The sequence below is a fragment of the Channa argus genome, chromosome 12 (genome assembly GCF_033026475.1).
Source record: "Channa argus isolate prfri chromosome 12, Channa argus male v1.0, whole genome shotgun sequence".
NCBI lineage: Eukaryota > Metazoa > Chordata > Actinopteri > Anabantiformes > Channidae > Channa > Channa argus.
In genome coordinates, this window is record NC_090208.1 from 2,213,643 (window position 1) to 2,234,035 (window position 20,393).

A 20,393-nucleotide genomic window follows, 5' to 3' on the forward strand; every position below is an offset into this window, starting at 1 on the left:
AGTTTACCCCAGAAGACCAGGGTTCAACTCCAGAGTGAGATGTTGTGCGATATAATGATGATTGTTACATACTTAAGAAAGTTGTGACTGCAAATTAGTTTTTATGGATTTTATCTTTAAACTTATCTTGACCCTGAAGTTTTTATGCCTCAACCTTATGCAGTTGTGTGTGTTTGTGTGTAAAATCTTTCCTGGGGTGTCCAGCAGTGACATTAAAGGGTACTTGTGGCATCCACATGAGACGTCAAAGAACATGTATATGTTCCCCTTTTCCCCTGTTCATTTTGTTGAGTTTTGTTTTGTTGACGTCTTTTAGTTTAGTACGACATACTTATTTATAAAAAAGTTGTTATTGTTTTGTTGTTTTTTATTTCGGGGGAATAATTAAAACCATCCCTCTGCAACCTCACCTGTTGTCCACTTGTCCGTCTGCTCGGTCCCTCACAATAGTAAATATCATGATCATGAGACAGAAAACAGGATCAAAGGTCAGTTTTCCACACATTTGTCTCTGGTCGTCTTTTTCTAGGCGGCTGTAGCTCAGTTGGTAAGACAGTTGTCCACGGACCACAGGGTCAGTGGTTCGATCTTCAGAACTCAGACAGCCGTCTCACTCTGGAAGAAACTCTCGACTCTTTGTTTTCTTCTCACACTCAACATGTGACAGTTTTAATCAGTTGATTCAACAGATTTTCTGAAACATTTACTACAATCACCTGCTCACTGTCTCATCTGTGTTTGTCCTGGAAAAGACATCTGTCCCTCTTTACATTCAACTCCTTCATCATCAAGAGCATCACTCTGACCACAATCACATGTCCAAACTATTGTCCACAGAAAGTGTCTTTGTGTCTGTAGTTTCTCAGTAAAGTCCTGTCTGCAGCACCAATGTGACGTCCATCAAATCACACAAACGTCTCACAAAGTCTGTTTTTTAATTGGTCAGATGATCTGATGGACAGGAAGAGACATTCTAACATTAATATGACTACAGAAGAAAGGACAGACGAGTCCAACTCCAAATCTTAGTCCTAAACAGCAGCACAGTGGTGTTTGTGAACCTGAACCGTCTCTGTCAGACGTCCACACCTTTCACTGACACATGATGGACTTTTTTTCTTCTTCACTTCTTACTTTGACATTCAAATGTCCATTCAGCTCCATCTGCTCCACAGCTTGTAGGACTGTTAAAGGTGGTTTGATGATGAACAGGACTGAAGTCATTTCTTCAAATCAAAAACATTTCTGAAAACACGTTTGGCTCTTTGTTGTTATGGGTCAATAAGTGGAGATTGATGGACAACAGTGGTCATTTGACCTATTTCAAATAAAATGAACAACACAGTGAAGTTTGTAAAAGGTTAAAGGAGTTGAAACGTTACAGATTTGATTAAATAATGAAATCATCAGAGGAAGATACTGAATTATAAAGGTCACTTCAGAGCTGTATCCTCTAAAGCACAAGACATGTCCTGTAAAATATGAAATATCTACTGTCTGTCAGCTTCACACAGAGAAAAGCTTTATGTATTAAAGTTCTCCTTCTCTAATGGAGGTTATATTATAAATAAAGTTTTATCTCATAACAAATTCAAATAAAGGCATCTATTGAAATACTGCAGTTTCACTTTGCTGTAACCATGACGACATCTGCAGGGTCTGTGCTCTGGTTCCATTGTTCCTACATGTGTCTGCTTTTGCAAACAAACATGATCCATGTTGCCCAAATGCATCAGTCCGAGCGACGTCTAAGATAAAGCGAGTGCACATAGATGATGGTGAACAAGAGGATCTAAAGAAACTAAACACACATCATTGTAAAAGTCTGCTGAGTAGAGCTGGGTACTGAACTATTACAAACTGTACATCTCATTTGGAGAAAAACAATCCTGGTTCCTCCATAACTTGAAGTGATGTTGAGCACCTTGTATGATGGCAGCTACTGACATCGGTGTGTGAGTGTGTGACTGGGAAAATTAGAAGTGTTTTGGATAGAAGAGCTATATAAGCAGAGCATTTCTAAGATTTCAGTGATGTACAGCACAATGTGACAATGTATCTGATGCCTGATGAAATGTGAAGAATTAGAACAGAATGAGTGGTTAAGATGAGGGAAGGTGCTCATCTGGGTTCAGTTACTCAGAGAGTAGGGTCAGCGTTAGCCATAAACCTGGAATAGTTACTTTTAGGAAACAGTGTTGGTTGAAGCTAGTTGTGTTCTAACCAGATCTCAGTTAGAGTTAGACACTAAATTCAAATAAAAGAGATGCAGGTCAGAGTTAGTTACATTTTAATGAGGTTATAGTTTGGATTAGGCTTTAAATTCAGATTCAAGTTGCCTTTCAGTGTCACAGTGGTTAAGAGAAAAGGTGATGGTACATTTATTCTGAGGAGATGAATGAATTAGAGATTAGTTCAATTGGTTGGATTTTTAGATCTGAAAAGTTTGTGGGACACATGATCAATAGTGCATATCAGTGAATGTAGGATGGTTTAGAGTATTAACATCTGACAATGTTAATGAGTTTGTAAGAAGATCAAATGATGAGGAGCTTGTTTGATGCAGGAGCTCAACTCTGCTGGTTCGGTTTTCTGTTCCATGATGCACGTAGCAAGTGACCCCCCCCCCCAAAAAAAGAAAAATAATTTCTGTTCCCTGCTGTAAATTAAAGACTGACTCTATTTGATATTAATAGGAGACAATGGCTCCTATACAAAACACACAGCCGACTCAACATAAAAGGACAATCAACACAAAAAACAATCTAAAATCACAAGACACAACCTTGGTAAAAATGGGGACAAGACAAGAAAAGACAAGAGCAGGACGTCTATGGGAAACAACTCAATTCAATTCAATTCAACTTTATTTATATAGCGCCAATTCACAACAAAGTCATCTCAAGGCACTTTACAGAATAAAGTCAACATTATAAAGATGTATAAAGAGAACCCAACAATTCCCCCTTGAACAAGCCATAGGCAACAGTGGAGAGGAAAAACTCCCTTTACCGGAAGAAACCTCCAGCAGAACCAGGCTCAGGGTGGACGACCATCTGCCTCGACCGGTTGGGGTGAGTGGAAAGTGAAGAGAGAAAAGAACAGAGCAACAAGAAGCAACAACAAAACATCGGGCAGATTGGTAGGACCAGTAGCTGCACGCTGGAAGACACACAGCTTCAAAGCCGGGGACACCTGCAGAAAGGGACAGAGAGAGGGGGACAGAGGAGGACAAAGACAACTACGGGAGAGAACACACAGAGTTAATGACATACAGTGGTGACAATTGCGGGGTGAGGTGAGAGGAGAGATGGTCAAGAGGAGGAAAGGAGCTCAGTGCATTGGGGGGTGGGTCCCCCAGCAGTCTAAGCCTATGGCAGCATAACTATAACTAACTATATGCTTTATTAAAGAGGAAGGTTTTAAGCCTAGACTTAAAAGTACAGAGGGTGTCTGCTTCCCGAATCTGAACTGGGAGCTGGTTCCACAGGAGAGGAGCTTGATAGCTAAAGGCTCTACCTCCCATTCTACCTTTGGAAATTCTGGGAACCACAAGTAGGCCTGCATTCTGAGAGCGAAGTGGTCTACTGGGATGATATGGTGCTATGAGGTCTTCTATATATGATGGAGCCTGACCACTCAGAGCTTTATATGTAAGAAGCAGGGTTTTAAATTCTATTCTACATTTAATGGGAAGCCAATGGAGAGAAGCTAGTGAAGGTGAAATATGATCTCTCTTGCTAGTTCCAGTCAGCACTCTTGCTGCAGCATTTTGGATTAATTGCAGGCTCTTTAGGGAGTTACTGGGGCATCCTGAAAGTAGGGAATTACAGTAGTCCAACCTAGAAGTAACAAATGCATGGACCAGTTTTTCGGCATCACTTTGAGACAGGATGCTCCTAATTTTGGCAATGTTCCGTAGGTGGAAGAAGGCTGTTCTATAGATTTGTTTTATATGTGACTTAAAGGACAGATCCTGATCAAAAATAACTCCAAGGTTCCTTGCAGTAGTACTGGAGGCCAGACTTATGCCATCTAGTGTAACAATATGGTATTGTACATATTTCTGAGATTTTTGGGCCCAAATACTATGACTTCAGTTTTGTCTGAGTTTAAAAGTAAAAAATTGTGGGACATCCAGGCCTTTATGTCTTGTAGGCATGAAGCTTTATTAACTGATTATTTTCATCTGGTTCCATAGATAAATATAGCTGGGTATCATCAGCATAACAGTGGAAATTTATGGAGTGTTTTCTAATAATGTTGCCTAAAGGACACATATATAAAGTAAAAAGTATTGGTCCTAACACAGAGCCTTGTGGAACTCCATAGCTAACCTTTGTGTGCATGGAGGATTCATCATTAACATGAACAAATTGAAATCTATCAGACAGATAAGATTTAAACCAACCTAGTGCTGTTCCTGTAATCCCAATTTCATCTTCCAGTCTCTGTAATAAAATGTTATGATCAATGGTATCAAATGCAGCACTAAGATCTAACAGAACAAGTATAGAGATGAGTCCATTATCTGAGGCCATGAGAAGATCGTTGGTGACTTTTACCAGTGCTGTTTCTGTACTATGATGAACTCTAAATCCTGACTGAAAGTCTTCGTACAAATTATTCCTATGAAGGTGATCACATAATTGTTTTGCGACTACTTTTTCAATTATTTTAGAAATAAAGGGGAGATTAGATATTGGTCTGTAATTGGCTAAAACACCTGGGTCAAGACAGGTTTTTTTAAGTAATGGTTTAATTACAGCTACCTTATAGGCCTGTGGTACATAGCCTGTTTCTAAAGATAGATTGATGATATCTAATATGAACGTATCTATTAAGGGTAAAGCTTCCTTGAGCAGCTTAGTTGGAATAGGGTCTAGCAGACAGGTTGTTGGTTTAGATGAGGTAATAATTGAAGTTAGCTCAGAGAGATCTATGGGTAAAAAGCAGTCTAACAGGGAGTGGGGCCTTATCCATGACTCTAGCACTGCTGTACATGAAGATCTATCTGTAATTTTTGGGGGGAGGATCTGGTGAATTCTTTCTCTAATAGCTACAATTTTATTCATAAAGAAGGTCATGAAGTCATTGCTGCTCAAAGTTAAGGGAAAACTAGGCTCAACAGAACTATGGCTCTTAGTCAGCCTGGCTACAGTGCTGAACAGAAACCGGGGGTTGTTCTTGTTTTCTTCTATTAATGATGAATAATATGCTGTTCTGGCATCACTGAGAGCTTTTTTGTACGTTTTTAAACTATTTTTCCAGGCTAAATGAGATTCTTCTAAATTTCCTTTTTAACTTTTGTGTTTCCTGTTTTAAGTTGCGTGTTTGTGAACTATACCATGGAGATCACCTCTGCTGGTTTAATGCCTTCTTTTTCAGAGGGGCAACAGTATCGAGTATTGTACGTAGTGAGGCTGCAGAATTGTCAACAAGATAATCAACTTGTGCAGGAGTAACATTAAGGAGACTACTTTCCATTGTATTAACATATGGTGAAGCAAATGATGAAGAAATAATTTCTTTAAATTTGTTGACAGCTTTTTCACTTAAGCATCTGCTATAGTGGAATTTTTCCCTAACTGCTATATAGTCCGTTATTGTAAATTCAAATGTTATTAAAAACTGGTCAGACAGAAGAGAGTTGTGAGGAAATATGGTTAAATTATCCGCTTCAATTCCATACGTAAGGACAAGGTCTAACGTGTGACTAAAACAGTGAGTGGGTTTATTTACATTTTGGGAAAAACCAATTGAATCTAATAATGAATTAAACACAGTTACTGTCAGCATCTACATGAATGTTAAAGTCACCCACTATAATGACTTTATCTGTACTAAGCATTAAATCAGATAGAAAATCAGAAAATTCTATCAAAAACTCTGAATAAGGGACTGGAGGACGGTACACGATAACAAATAATAGTGGTTTTTGAGTTTTCCAGTTTGGGTGTGAAAGGCTAAGAGTAAGACTCTCAAATGAGTTATAACTATGTTTAGGTCTAGGAATTATTGATAAGCTACAATGGAAGATTGCTGCTACTCCTCCACCTCGGCCTGTGCTTCTAGGAACATGATCATTAATATGACTCATTTAAACTGACATATTCTTCCTGCTGCAACCAAGTTTCAGTGAGACAAAATAAATGGAATTGATGATCGATTATTAAGTCATTTACTAACAGAGATTTAGAAGAGAGAGATCTGATATTTAATAATCCAGATTTAATAGTTTTGGGGTTTTGTTCTGTAAGAGGAGTAGTCTTAACTTTTATTAGGTTATTATGATTAACTCCTCTTGTTGTCGTTTTTAGTTTATGTAATTTAGGTCGGGGAACAGACACAGTCTCTATAGGTATGTGGGAGTTGTGGGGTGGTGACGGTTGTAAGGACACTGCAGAGAGGCGTGTAGGACTGGATCTCTGTATCCTAGGATCAACTCTGGATTGTCATACTTCTACTACATATTTCTGGATAAGAAAGCTGCACCATCTAAAGTAGGATGGATGCCATCTCTCCTAATCAGCCTAGGTTTTCCCCAAAAACGTTTCCAATTGTCTATGTAGCCCACATCGTTTGCTGGACACCACCTAGACAGCCAGCGGTTGAATGACGACATGCGGGTGTACATGTCGTCACTGGTCAGATTTGGCAGGGGACCAGAGAAAATTACGGTCCACAGCTGAGACATGCTGGGAAACAGTGAGGACACACAGACAGAGAGGGTCCATTTGGGAAAATGTTTTGGTCTGTGGCACAAGGACTTCAGCTTCCTACCAGTGGCCAATGAGTCAGACAAACTGGACCAACTGTGTTTTTTCTGGTCTGATCTGCTACAGGCTGGAATTTGGGGTGGATCCATCAAACTTACAGTACATTCAAAAGGCAAAATACTGCAATACAAATAAAATAAACATAAATAACTACAAGTATTGACAGGCCACACTCTTTTTAAATAACATATCACACTTTGTTTTTCACATTAACACATGAACACACGTTAATCTGTGTATATTTGTTCATTGTAGGTGGTGAAAACATATCAAAGTATTTTTTTAAAGTATCCGGTGAGTTGACACAGGGCTCAGTGGGACGTGACACATTCTGATTTATTTTTTAATTTTTTTGTGTGCAGGCCGAGCCGCAGCCTGTTGCAGTTGCTCTCCTTTTCTTTTAATGTATTCTTCCTTTTTCATATTTTTTATGTATTATTTTAGTATAGTAAAGTATCCAGTTTGCTGTGTAGAGCTTACCGTCTCTGATCATGCGGTTGGAGGAGTTTATATCTTAGTTTTTATCATTGCAAAACTTTTTCTGCTTCAAGCTGTGACCAGCGAGCAACAGCTGTATGGAGCTGTTTAAAGTCGAGAACAGCTGATCGGGCTGCAGCAGACCGGCACCATGGATTTAAGTTTCGTTAGGACTTTAAACATCCCGGACAAAATAAGGAGGAAAACAGAGAGAGGTCGCAGAGCTGCTAAAAAGCGGAAGGTGGAAAAGAAAACAGGCAGGTGAGGGTGACATCCCTGATTATGGGCAATGTGAGGTCTCTGGAGAACAAGGTGGATTTGACTGCACTGGTGAGGAAGGAAAATATATTTCTAGAGTGTAGACTAATGTGTTTCATGGAGACAGGGCTGCGGGACAGTATGTCCGACACATGCATCAGTATTGATGGCTTCAGCACAGTGCGGGCGGATCGGAGGAGAGAGGAGAGAGGAAAGGAGGGAATCACAAATGCCCTGCAGAGATGGTTTGAGGCCACGGATTGGAAAACACTCTGTGACACACATGGTGAGGACATTGATGGACTGACAGGCTGCATTACAGATTACAGCAACTTCTGTGTTGGCATCTGTGTACCAACAAAAACTGTCAGCTGCTTCCCAAACAACCAGACATGGGTCACGAAAGACATAATAATCCTGAATGAGAAGAAGGCAGCGTTCAGATCAGGTGACAGGGCAGCAGTGAGGGAGGTCCAAAGACGGCTGTTGGTAAAGATCAAAGAGGGGAAGGAGTCTTACAGGAGGAAGCTTGAACAGAGACTCCAACAGAAGGATACCAGGGCAGTTTGGACTGACATGAAAAGCATCACTGGATATAAGACATGCAGCCAGAGGACAGAGGGGACTGTGGTTAGAGCTTTTAACACATTATTGAATAGATTTGATGTGCCTCATATCCACCCCCCTAAGGAGCTTCCCCACGTCTCACCCCTTCATGACTCAGACACCACTCCTGTCTCTGCAGCAATGACCATCTCAGCAGAGCAGGTGAGGAGAGAGCTATGCAGGCTTCACCCCACAAAGGCTGCAGGTCCTGATGGAGTCAGCCCCAGGGTACTGAAAGCCTGTGTCCCACAGCTATGTGGCATCCTTCAGCACATCTTCAACCTGAGCCTGCAGCTGGAGAGGGGGCCTGTGGGATGGAAAACATCATGCCTGGTGCCAGTACAGGAAGTTGCCCGTCCCAGTGTCACCAGTTAATACAGACCTGTGGCCCTAACCTCCTACACCATAAAAGTTTTTAAATTTAATTTATGTTTACTCCTCTAGCTGGGTTTTTTTCTTACTTGATCAGCAGTTTGTAATTAAACGTGTTCATTGTCATGGTTTGGTGGAAGTTCTTTTTTCCTTTCTTTTCTAGTTTCACTTTCACTTTTCTACTTTCTACTTTCACTTTCACTGAGAGCAGCTGAAACAAGGCTACACAATTTCCCTATGGATCAATAAAGTTGTTTGAATCTTGAATCTTGAATCTTGATGGACTAAAATGTAACTGCTGTATGTCCAGAACATTTTTACTGAACCAGAGAAAATAGAAATGAGATTGTTGCTTTGTGAACCTTCAATATTCCTCAACCTGAAACAGAGACAACATCTGTGTTCACATGTTGATGAATGGTGTAAAAATGCAGTTTGTTTATTGGCAAAAATAAACTGAAATAATTCACTTCACGACTTCCTCTTCATCTATAACATTTATCAGTTTAAGGTTGGATCATATAACCTGAAGTTTGCAGATTCATATCAATATTTAGGTTTTTATATTGATGAAAATGTGAATGTTATGTTTTCTGCTGAATCAGCAGGTGGAGCTTTGAGAGGATCAGTGGTCAAAGTAAAAACCTCAAAGACATAAGTTAATATAGCAGCTTCATTATTTGTCCACATGTGTGTCAGTCTGTGTGTCTGTGCTGGGATTTGTATTTCAGTCTGTCTGTTTGTCTGTACATACATTTGTAAATATCTACATTTAATATGTGTGTACATGTAAAATAATGTACAAATGTATTCACTCAAAAACTGAATGTAAATGTCTTTAATTCTTTGTGTTTTTAGCTAAAAGTGCTGGAAAACCTCACAATTGGCTCTTTGTAAGTCACGGGTGGGTCACAGCTCACAGTGGGCTACAATAATGATGCCATAGATGGGAGTTTTCAGACATACTCCACATTTTCCAAGCTTGTGTGAGTCCTGTGCATCATTGTGTGTTTGTGCTCACAGAAATATTTCTATGTTGGTGTGTTTTTGCTTTTTAAACAACTGAGAACATTTTAAACCCAATCAAAAACCATATGAATCACAGATGGTCTTAAATCTGAGGACTTTGCAGACGACTTCCAAAAGAAAACAACCACCATCAGGTCTGACATCAGCCAAGCACACAGTCCCATTACAGAGACATGTGGACAATGTGAAGACACACTGGACAGTTTTGTTCTGCTTGATGCTGAAACACCAAGAAAGGTTTTATCTAAACTGAAGTCTTCCACCTGTGCTCTTCACCCAATTCCCACCTCCTTTTTAAAAATGTCTGATGAGGTTTTAACTATTGTTACCAACTTTTCCCTGCAGCTCTTAAAAGTGCACTTGTTCAAGCTGTTTTTAAAAAAGCAGCTCAGATCCATCCACACCCAGTAGCTACAGACCTATTTCCAATGTCCCATTTTGAAGAAAACTAGTTTTTACACAACTAGCAATTTTCTTAACACAACCAACAAGTTAGAAATGTCTCAGTCTGGTTTCTGTCCTCATCACAGTACAGAGACAGTCCTAGTCAAAGTAGTTAATGACATCATGTTTAATCTAGATAACAATAAACCCTCAGTTTTATTACTGCTGGACTTAAGTGCTGCTTTAGATCCAGTCGACCATCAGATTCTTTTAAATAGACTGAGGGAACATGTTGGACTGTCTGGAACTGTTTTACCTGGTTTTCTTCTTGTCTTTCCAGCAGACAGTTCTTTCTTGAAACTAGTGAAAACATATCAAGAACCTCTGAAATAAAGAACGTGTTCCCCAGGGATCAATTTTAGGACCATTACTTTTTAACCTGGATCTGTTAACTCTAGGTGGTGTCATCAGGAGACATGGCATCTCATTCCACAACTATGCTGATGACACTCAGCTTTATGCATCTGTGTCTCCTGATGACACTGGGCCTCTTGATGTCCTTTTAAAATGGATCTTAGACATTAGTGGCTGGATGTCGCAAAATTTCTTGCAGCTTCACCAGAACAAAACTCTCTCAGTGAGGAGAAGAAATCAAAGCTTTGATTTGGTTTGTTTCAATCTTGTAAGAAGTGATGTGAAGGTGTTGTGGTTGGACAGGTGTTGAAAGACTGGGACAAAGTGAATGTGTCCTCTGCAGTGTGAGCAGCCTGGAAACTCAACATTTGTCTGAATGAAGCCCAACATTTCCATCCACATCTGATGCTGCTGTCAGCAAAAAGACCACAGCAAAGGATCATTGTTACTGCTGGGAACACAAGCTGTGAGAAGATGAAGAAGCTACAGGGACAGAATCCTGAAGAAGACAACTGAGGACAGTCTGACACATCCAGGATCCAGGAGGATTTCATCCAACAAACACATGGATCAGTTCAAGAGGAATCAAATAAAGATTAAAGACGTTGGATCAGTCAGATCAGAGGGAGGAAGGTGATCTTACCGTGTACGAGGATCACAAACACCACAAACATCTTCATCTTCACAAACAGCTTCAGGACATCAGTCCACAGCCAGTTGTCTCTGTCCTCCTCCTGATAATCTACAGACACGCAGAGAAAACTTTCCTTTCACTTTCACCTGCTTCCAGAGAAGCAGCTGTTGGAATGTGAAGAAACAGCCAAGAAACCTATTTTGTTGCAGTGGACACAGTTCAGGTGTCCACTATGTCAGAGAGACACATGAGACTAATATAACCGCTGTCACTTGAAAATGTAAGTTGTCTTCTGAATTCCAGAGACCAATTTATAAGGTTTGGAACATTCCATTGTGTATGTAGATCCAGATCTATCAGCTGGATTATTTTTAGGTTTCTCTAATATTTCTTTGCAGAGCTGGACATAGTTTGTACTGTTGACAGCTGTTTTCTGTTTTAAATGTCTAACAAGTCTTTGACTTCCTGTAATTAACCAGTTGTGGTTCATGTGTGTTTTATATAGTTGCGTTTCACAAACTTCAGCTGCACATCTTTGAATCTGTATTGTGGATTGAGACACTGGTTATGTATTTAGATGGAAGTCATATCAGTTAAACAGAAAAAGCAGAAATGAAGACTTTTAGGATCATGTGCATGTGTGTGTGGTGTCATGAATCCCCTCTGGACTCTGTTTACTCTCACTTTTGACCATCTCTGCCCCCTTCTGCACACTCATCTCTCACCTTTAGCCTTTTTCCTACAACCACAGAGGTTTGTATGTTCTGCTGCATTTTTGTGCTTGAGATAATTGTGTTGGACAATAAAGGTCTTGGTTCACATGATCATTTCTCAAATATATTTATTGACAAGTTACATGTTTTCCACAGTCTTCAAAATGTTCCCTCTTTCAACATCAACCTCTGACAGCACAAGAAAAGCTACTTTGTTCTAAATCTTGTTTCCTCTTTTTCATTCATGATGCACAATTCAACTAAGCTGTGTGTCCACACTGTTCTACAACTTTCTAATGACACAATTTGTTTTGGACTAAAAACTTCAAATGTGTTTCATTAATCACCTGATCAATAATCAATAATGATTAGAAAATGAAGATGCACATTGCTGCTAAAAATACATTGCTTGGATGATCAGGAAAATTAAAAAATGTGATCAAATGAACACATCACTTTTTCCATCTATCTCCATTATAATATTATAGTTGTAATTCGGAAATATTTTCTATTGTATGTCACTGTAAAATGCATTTGTCAGCAAGCATCACTCCCGCTGCTGCTCCTGCTGCAGTTCCCACTGGTCCTCCAAAACTTCCCAAAAATCCTCCAGCTAATGCTCCACAAGTGGCTGCAGTCCCCATAACAAAGGCCCTGATATAAGAGTTGTCTTTCTCTGCCTTTTTTCTTGCCTCTTCTTGCCCCATATTGGGATTTTCTTTCTGAAGACGAGTCATTTCTTCTCTTATAGCTCTCTCAGCCTCTTGGAACATTTCATGGGTGTAGTAGTTTCCTCCATTTCTCTGAACCATTGCGTTGATCTTCTTCAGCAGCTCTCTGACTTGAGATGGATCCTTGTCTCTGTTGTCAAGAACATGATAACCTCCATGGAATTCTTTGAGAAAGCCACTGAGATCTGAACTTTGACCAATTAATTCTTCTATGGAGACGTCTTCCTCCTTCAGATCATCTCCATGGGTGAACAAGGCCATAGTGTATGATGCTGCTTTGTCTCCAAACATTTTCTGATGGATTCTTACTGTTTCTTGCTCTTCTTTTGTGAATCTGGTCGGCTGCAGCACAACCAGGAACACATGAGGACCAGGAGCAGCAAATGAGATTGATCTTGCGATTTCTTTCTTCACCTCATCTTGAGTTTTTTTGGTGTCATACAGACCTGGAGTATCAATAACAGCCACCATCTGACTCTCAAACGTTCCTGTTTCCTTCTGACAGTGTCTAGTCGTTGAGGAAGGAGACAACTTTGATTGAAAAGCCTTCCTTCCTAAGATGGTATTTCCTGTTGCACTCTTGCCAGTTCTAGTTTTCCCAACAAGTGCAATTCTGAGCTCTGGCCTCTCTGTGTCTGTTGGAAAAATAAAAGTTTATTTAATAAAATAATACACAATAAAAATGCAGGCAAAGTCCTATTTGTGATGGACAGCATATGAGCACATATCACTTTACAACTGAAGAGAAAAGTTACTCCAGCCACTTGACATTGCAGTAATCCAAACATTTAAGACTTTACTTTGTCACCTTTATAAATAACACATGGTGGATGAAGAGCACAGCTTCACAGCAACATCATCCTGTCAGGATTCACAAAGTCTGCACTAATTGGGACTGATACTCATAATCAGTCTGATGACAACAGAATGGAGGATGACATTCCGATGACATAACCGAATAAACAAACTACAAACATAATGATGGAGTGCATCCTTTTAGAATTTCATTCAAAAATCATCTAAAGGGACTTTGCATAATGAGCAGCCATAGGCAACAGTGGAGAGGAAAAACTCCCTTTAACAGAAGAAACCTCCAGCAGAACCAGGCTCAGGTGAGCAGCCATCTGCCTTGACTGGTTGGGGTGAGTGGAAAGTGGAGAGAGAAAAGAAAAGAGCAACAAAAGAACTACTTGGTCCCACTCTGACAGACAAGTAGTCTATAAGGATAATACAGTAATATGAGGTCTTTAAGATTTGATGCTTGACCATCAGGGGCTTTTGTACCAAACAATTCTTTGCCAATGTTTTCATGTCATTCTCAATTAATTAACTCAATTAATAAACCTGATATGTACATGGAGTCATGCTGATGAGACAAGGTTACTGTACTTTTACTTAAAAATATTGTTTCTTCTAACCATCAGTTCTTTCTTCCACACATGAGCATCTGGGCTGTGTACCCCTCCCCACTTTCTCTCCGTTTGTTTTCCATGTATAATAGAGGAGCTCGTGTGTCCAAGACAATATGTGCTGGTGGTACCAGGAAGTAGTTCATCGCCTCCCAAATGATATGTTTTTCATTGCTTTGCTTCCTGTTGCTCTGTAACTTTTTTCTCTTCACTCTCCACTCACACCGACCAGTCCATACAGATGCTCCCACCCAGAGCTTGGTTCTGTTGGATATTTCTTCTCTTAAAGGGAGTTTTTGGTCTCCACTGTCACCAAGTGCTACTCGAGGGGGATTTGCTGGGTTTCTCTACAATTCTCTATTTCTAATTCTCAAGGCACTTTACATTTTTGTCATTGTTATTTGGCCTCTAACAATGAAACTGAATTGAATTGAATGTAAAGTGGAGGATTTTAAATTCCATTCTGGACTTTGTGGGGAATCAATGCAGACAATATAAGTTTTATGGGGTGAGAGAAGTAACATAACAACCATATGTTACAGCAGTTAACAAACAAAAACCCCACTAGCCTTCACTTCCGTTTGCTGGAAGGTGGGAGTTCACAATGAAATACATGCAGAAGGGAATCAGACTCCAAACCCAAAGGCTGCTGACAGAGAAAACACTTTGAAAGGAGAAATACGTCAGCAAAAATAAAAACTTAAAACTCTTTGACACGTCCTTCATAAGTAAACTGAGTACAAGTTACCATTACAACTAGATAAAACACAAGCAGTAAAATCTAATCAAGCTTGATTTTCCATCACAGTTAGGTCAAAGGTGGAAATGCTCAGTGATCATTAAGATGAAACTAACACCAACAACAACAACAGACCAAATATCCACTTCAGCAGAAGAGCTGAACATTCTACCTACAGTTCTTAACACTGAAAAAACAGACTTAAGTCCCTTTCAGACAAGCACTAGAATTGTGACCTTCTCCTGACTTTTTCAGGAGGTGGTGTATGTGTTCGAGTGAGACACTTCTGAGATGATCCGGACTTTATCCTTGGAGCCCGCTAGTGCAATGTCTGTATTATGTGTGTGAGCTTGTGCAGCATTCTGATCTGTCCTGAATCATCGGGAGGATTAAAAGCGAGCGAGTAGGCATGTGGATGATGTTTGAAGTTTTTTACCATGTTGTGCCTCCAGTGTTCGCTGATCGTGCACGATTTTCACATGCGAGTGTGGTTCTTATGCAGACGATCTCCTGCTGTGAGTTACATGTCTGAAACATCACTCCAGATAAAGTCCGAGACTGAATTCTCCTAACGTTGTCCGGAGTTTATATGTGACACAGGCTTCAATCAGCAGAGAGAAATGACAGGCACTTACTTGTTCAGTGTAGCTCGTGTCCCAGTTGCTGGTAATAATTTATCACAGAAATGATCCAATATCACATCACAGGATGCAAAATGGGCAGTGTGATCTTTGAATATTCATTGGATGTAATGTTCTCTGAATAATATTTCTCTATTTTTGTGCTTGTTAGTACAGACGAGCTTGAAGAAAAATACAAAAGTGATCAGAAATTGCAATTTCTATGTTGACAGTTATGGCAACATTAAGACCTCTGCAGAAAACCAGATTCAGACCCTTTATATGTGTGGGACCAGTAACATGCTGTCTGAACTCAAATGAGTCCAACAGGCTGAGAAAAGATTTCATTTCAGAGCTGGTGCTGTTGTCAAGGTGAACAATGACGTCTCACTGCCTGCATGTCGGCTCGTGTGCCACTCATGATACATGTATGGAAATTCAAGTGTGTGTTTCTGTGTTTACATGTGGAACCACTGTGATTGTGTTTTGGACTTAGATCACTTCCAGAACATGGTTCCCTCTGTGTTCTACTGGATTGGAACGTCTCCTTTGAGACACATATGCAAACCTGAAGCTGCAGCTGTTGCTGTGTTCACATGCTGCTCACGCTACATAGCTGACTAGTCTCTGTCTTTTGTGTCTCCATCATTACTGGACTTTGGCCTTTTGTTCATTACTTCAATTATTCCAAATATATCAGCATCTATCAGTGCATTAGATTTTGGTTTAATAATCTGCCATCTGCAAAGTAACTAACCCCACAATTCCAGTGGGACTGGCTGTGTCACATTCTGGTTTCTGTTTTTCTTGTTAGTCAGGGATGATCAGGTCAGAGTTTGCCCTCTAGAGCATCACACTACACCAGACTCTAGGTGACAGAAAGTACAAGGAAGGATGTGAATTATGGTCAAAAGCAAATCTAGCTCAGCTGGTCAGCTGCTCATGTGACAGTGGACTGTTGCTAATTTTGTGAAATAAATGTAAAAATTTATAAATTAATGTGAAGTAATCAATGATTTAAAACAGGAAATAAACCACATCAGTATTTTTATTACATAATTATAATCCCACCTGATGACCATGAGTTTCAAAGAGACTAAATGCACTGGTTCCAACATTGTTAGGAATAAACTGTTCCATTTTTACCATGAGAAAAAGGATTTAGGACAGATTATAAAGTAGAGAAATGATGCTATGGGATATGTGAGTAAGAGGAGCTTGAGTTGGAGAGTTGCATAAAAGAAGACAAAGAAAATGACCAGTTAACCTGCAGACTAAAGCTCACTGACTAATGCAGCACAGATGTTACTTATCTGCTCGTACAATATTATTATTTAGTTAATAAGTAAATTAGAACCTTCTAACCCTTCAGTCTAACAGATACAAAAGTTTCTGCTACAGTATTAAGAAACAAGCTGTTGGTCTGCAGGTTTTAAATCTTGAATGCTGCCATGAATATGAGAGATGCAAATGTACTTACATGTTGGAAAAGGTTCACTGGCCATATCTGTATTTTACAGGCAGTTGATCTATGAAGTCTTGTCACTGTCAAGGTCTGTTGTTGAAGAGTTGGATTTTCAGTTCATCTCTGAATTATAGTCTGTACATTGTCTCCTCCTCCAGTGGCTCAGTTGGTAAAGTGGCCGCCCACTGGCCATGTTATGAAATAGAGAAATAAAATTCATGATGCAGTAGATAATCTTTAAAGGATCATTGTGGTTTATATTTCTTAGTGGTTTTCCAAAGTTATGATCCACATTTTCTGAGAAGAGACCCTCACATTATGATGTGATGCACCTCACTTTAAAGACGTGGCAGAGCTGCAGCTTTTGACAGAATCAGATGCTATGTGGTGTTTCTTTAATGTAAAACTGGATTTTAAGGTATTAAGCTACAGATGAATATTCATTCAGCTGTTTGCTCGCTGATTAATGTATAATTATTCCTCATGTTCATATAATGTAAAAATTACGCAAGATTCAACATTTTCATGATGTCAAAACTTCAATCCATCCATTAGGCTGGAGCCTAACCCAGCTGTCACTGGGCAAGAGGCAGGGTCCACCCTGGACAGGTCTCCAGTCTCAGGGCCAACACAGAGAGACACACACAGACAGACAAACATCCACAACTACGGGGAATTTGGAGTCAGCACTGAATATGTTTGGACTTTGTTTAGTGCCATGCAGAGCATTTCTACTGAATGTTCTACTGAACAGATTCTGTTAGTTTCATTTGTCATTCAAAAATATCCCTGAATAAATATTTACTCCAAGAAATGTGATTTTTTTTCTATGACTGTTATGTTATAAAGTTCACTGTTATTCAATAATCATCATTTTAAGGATAATAAAATTAAAGGATTATTAAATTACGTATGAAAGATAAAGTTTAAGAACCGAAAGTATGTGGTGAGTAAAAATTAAAGTGGACAGTATCTGGGAGGCCAAAAAGACATAGAAAGAGGAAGTACAGAGACCAAACAGGATGTCAGTGCTATAAAAAAAGGTGTTTGTGAGAATTATGGTTGTATAGTTTTCACATAGTCAGTTATGACTGAAACCATTTGTAAAGTTTATGTGAGAGTTGTTTCCCATAGACGTCCTGCTCTTGTCTTTTCTTGTCTTGTCCCCATTTTTACCAAGGTTGTGTCTTGTGATTTTAGATTGTTTTTGTGTTGATTGTCCTTTTATGTTGAGTCGGCTGTGTGTTTTGTATAGGAGCCATTGTCTCCTATTAATATCAAATAGAGTCAGTCTTTAATTTACAGCAGGGAACAGAAATGTACCTAAGCTGTTGACCCTGATGTCTCTGAGCTTCTGAGCCATGTAGGACTGGATGTCTGAATAATGTTAACTGCCTAAACACCTGCTCTTGCAGATAAATGTCATGTTGCTTATCACCCCGAAGTCAGTAACCAGCAAACTGGTTTGAGCCGGTTGTACAAACTGTGGTCAGAGAGCAACTACTACAGTTTCCTATGAAAGATTTTTCTACTGCAGCTTTTCTTTTCAGATGCTCTGCAGACACTGTTACACTCTGGTTCATTTTCATTTATTTCAGACTCACCAACAAATATAACACAGACGTGAGGACTGGAGTTGGAAAAAGCTGGAATAATACTGTGATACTGAAATTTTCCCTCTTGGAAGAATTGTAGACAGAACTCAGCGTGATGAACCATCTCAGTTTAATACATGCCGGCATGGAGAAGACCACATGGATGTTGGGGTCTTCTGACTTGTATCTCTCAAACCCCTTCTATTTATACTTAAACCCAAGAAAGGAACCACCCTCACAAAACATGAATGAAGAAACAGGTGCAGGCAGTTGACAATCATCACTCTTGTATTTTTTTAGGTTATTTGTTAATTACAGTTGTGAAGCAATAAAACCCTTTCATTGCACCTTCTTGTAGATTCTTGTAGAGGACTCACTATCTACTACACTGCTTTGGGCCTTGTAGCAACAAAGGGCTTACGGTGATCTTGAGCAGTCCTCTAAACATGACACAACCTGCGACTTCTTGTCCACATTGTGACTTCTTCAATAAGCCCATCTTGGCTGAGTGTTTGCTAATTATCCAACCTTATGACTAAATTTACTCTATTCCCCCACATTTGCCCCTTTTGGCACGAAGTGTCAACATGGTAAATTTAGGAATCTCAAAAATATGTAGTGTTCCCTCTTTAGCAGGCTATTTAAACAAAACATAAAAAAATAGGCAAAATTAAATGTAAACAGTATTATAGGAATTATGGTGTTCTGTGATCTAAATCACCATCAGTGTGAGGGTCTCCTGGGGGCCAGTCAGACATGGGATCCAATGTTAGTTCCTTTGTGTGTATTGGGTTGGTTGGTATTTTAACATACAGTGATGTCTGTTCACCACCAATGATTCCCTCTATCCATTTATATATAAGAGCCTGCATCATGTAATAGCACATGTAAAAAACCGTAACATATGAGAATACTTACAATATTCACTACATCATTTACATCTGTATATCTCACAAAGGTCTGTACTAGACTAATAACAGGATCTAAGCATGGACAATGTTTTGTTTCTAGTTTAAATAGTGAATGTCAATTTGACGGTGGACCCTGAATTGTCACAGTTCTGTCCCCGTGTTTAAGTTATCTGGCTTTATTTCCTGTTTTGGCTTTTATTTTATTGATCCTCTTGTGTCTCTTCCACGTTTTGTCCTGGTTTGTTTCACCTGTTCCTCTGACCTTTTATACCCTGCTCTCCCCACTGTTCTCTGCTGGTTTGTGTTATGTGTAAGTGTGTGTTAGTACTCTGTCTGTGTTTGTCACAAGTGTGTATCCTGCCTGATCCCTGTCTGGACTGTCAAGGTTTTGGTCCATGGTTTGGTCTCTCGTTATGTGGTTTTGTATTCCTTGTTATATGGTTTGGTTATTTCTAGTTATAGTGGTTTGGTTCTCAACTCTGTTAGGTTATTATTAATTTATTAGTTGATTTATTTACTTTCCCCTGTTCCCTGTATTAATTACCCCTGTTAATTTCCCATTGCCTCTAGTTTAGTTTGTTTAGGTTTTATTCCCTTCTGTCTATTCCTGTTTAGTTAACTTGTCCCTGTTAATTTACCCTCTTACCTGTGTATTAGAATTAGTTAAGGTCTAGTCTGGTGTCTGAATGTACCTGCTGCCTTGTGTTATTCTTGTATGTTTGCACCCCGTTGTTTGAATAGCTGTCGATTACCCTGTATGTGTTTAGTTGTAGTTTTGTTACCTTTTAGTTCAGTAAGTCTTTACCCTCCTGTTTCTTTATAAATAAATACCCTTTTCTTTATACCTCCTCTTGCCGTCTCCTTACTTGGGTCCTTGCTAAAGTACTTATACTAACCGTAACATGGATAACCAGGATGTTAGACTGTGGTCCATACAACCTGGTCTTGTGCCACTTTAGTAAGAATACCAACTATTAGCATAAACAGAATTTTTGTGATAAAACTAAACCGATGTCAAATTCCCAAGGTTTCCATTCAGATTGTTCAAACAATTGTCCTCTGCATCTTTCTTTCGGGCATTGTGAGTTCATCTTTTTCAGGTGATAAGTCACTATCACTTTTTCATTCATTTGACTCCTCAGTCTTTCCTGTTGGTAGAAAGTGTATGGCTCTTCCTTCTCTGTTGCTGTTCCTTGATGCAACAGTGGATGTGGATTGGTAGATGCCAACCATTTCTATCATTCTGATGATGAAAGC

At 39.4% G+C, this 20,393-nt stretch overlaps 1 protein-coding gene across 2 annotated transcripts in view; it reads right to left on the reverse strand.

The window, feature by feature from the left end:
* Positions 1-16,776, reverse strand: part of LOC137137009 (GTPase IMAP family member 9-like) — a 49,462-nt gene extending 32,686 nt beyond the window's left edge. The window contains exons 1-2 of one of the 2 annotated variants that reach the window (XM_067522864.1): positions 16,646-16,776; positions 11,706-13,032 (exon numbers count right to left, since the gene is read on the reverse strand). In XM_067522864.1, the coding sequence (XP_067378965.1) occupies positions 12,185-13,032; positions 16,646-16,670 (873 nt within the window). In that variant the 5' untranslated portion in view covers positions 16,671-16,776 and the 3' untranslated portion in view covers positions 11,706-12,184. Of the gene's footprint in view, positions 1-11,705; positions 13,033-16,645 lie in introns of those variants that run through there. The other variant, XM_067522863.1, reaches the window with a different exon arrangement.
* Positions 16,777-20,393: the final 3,617 nt, after the last annotated feature.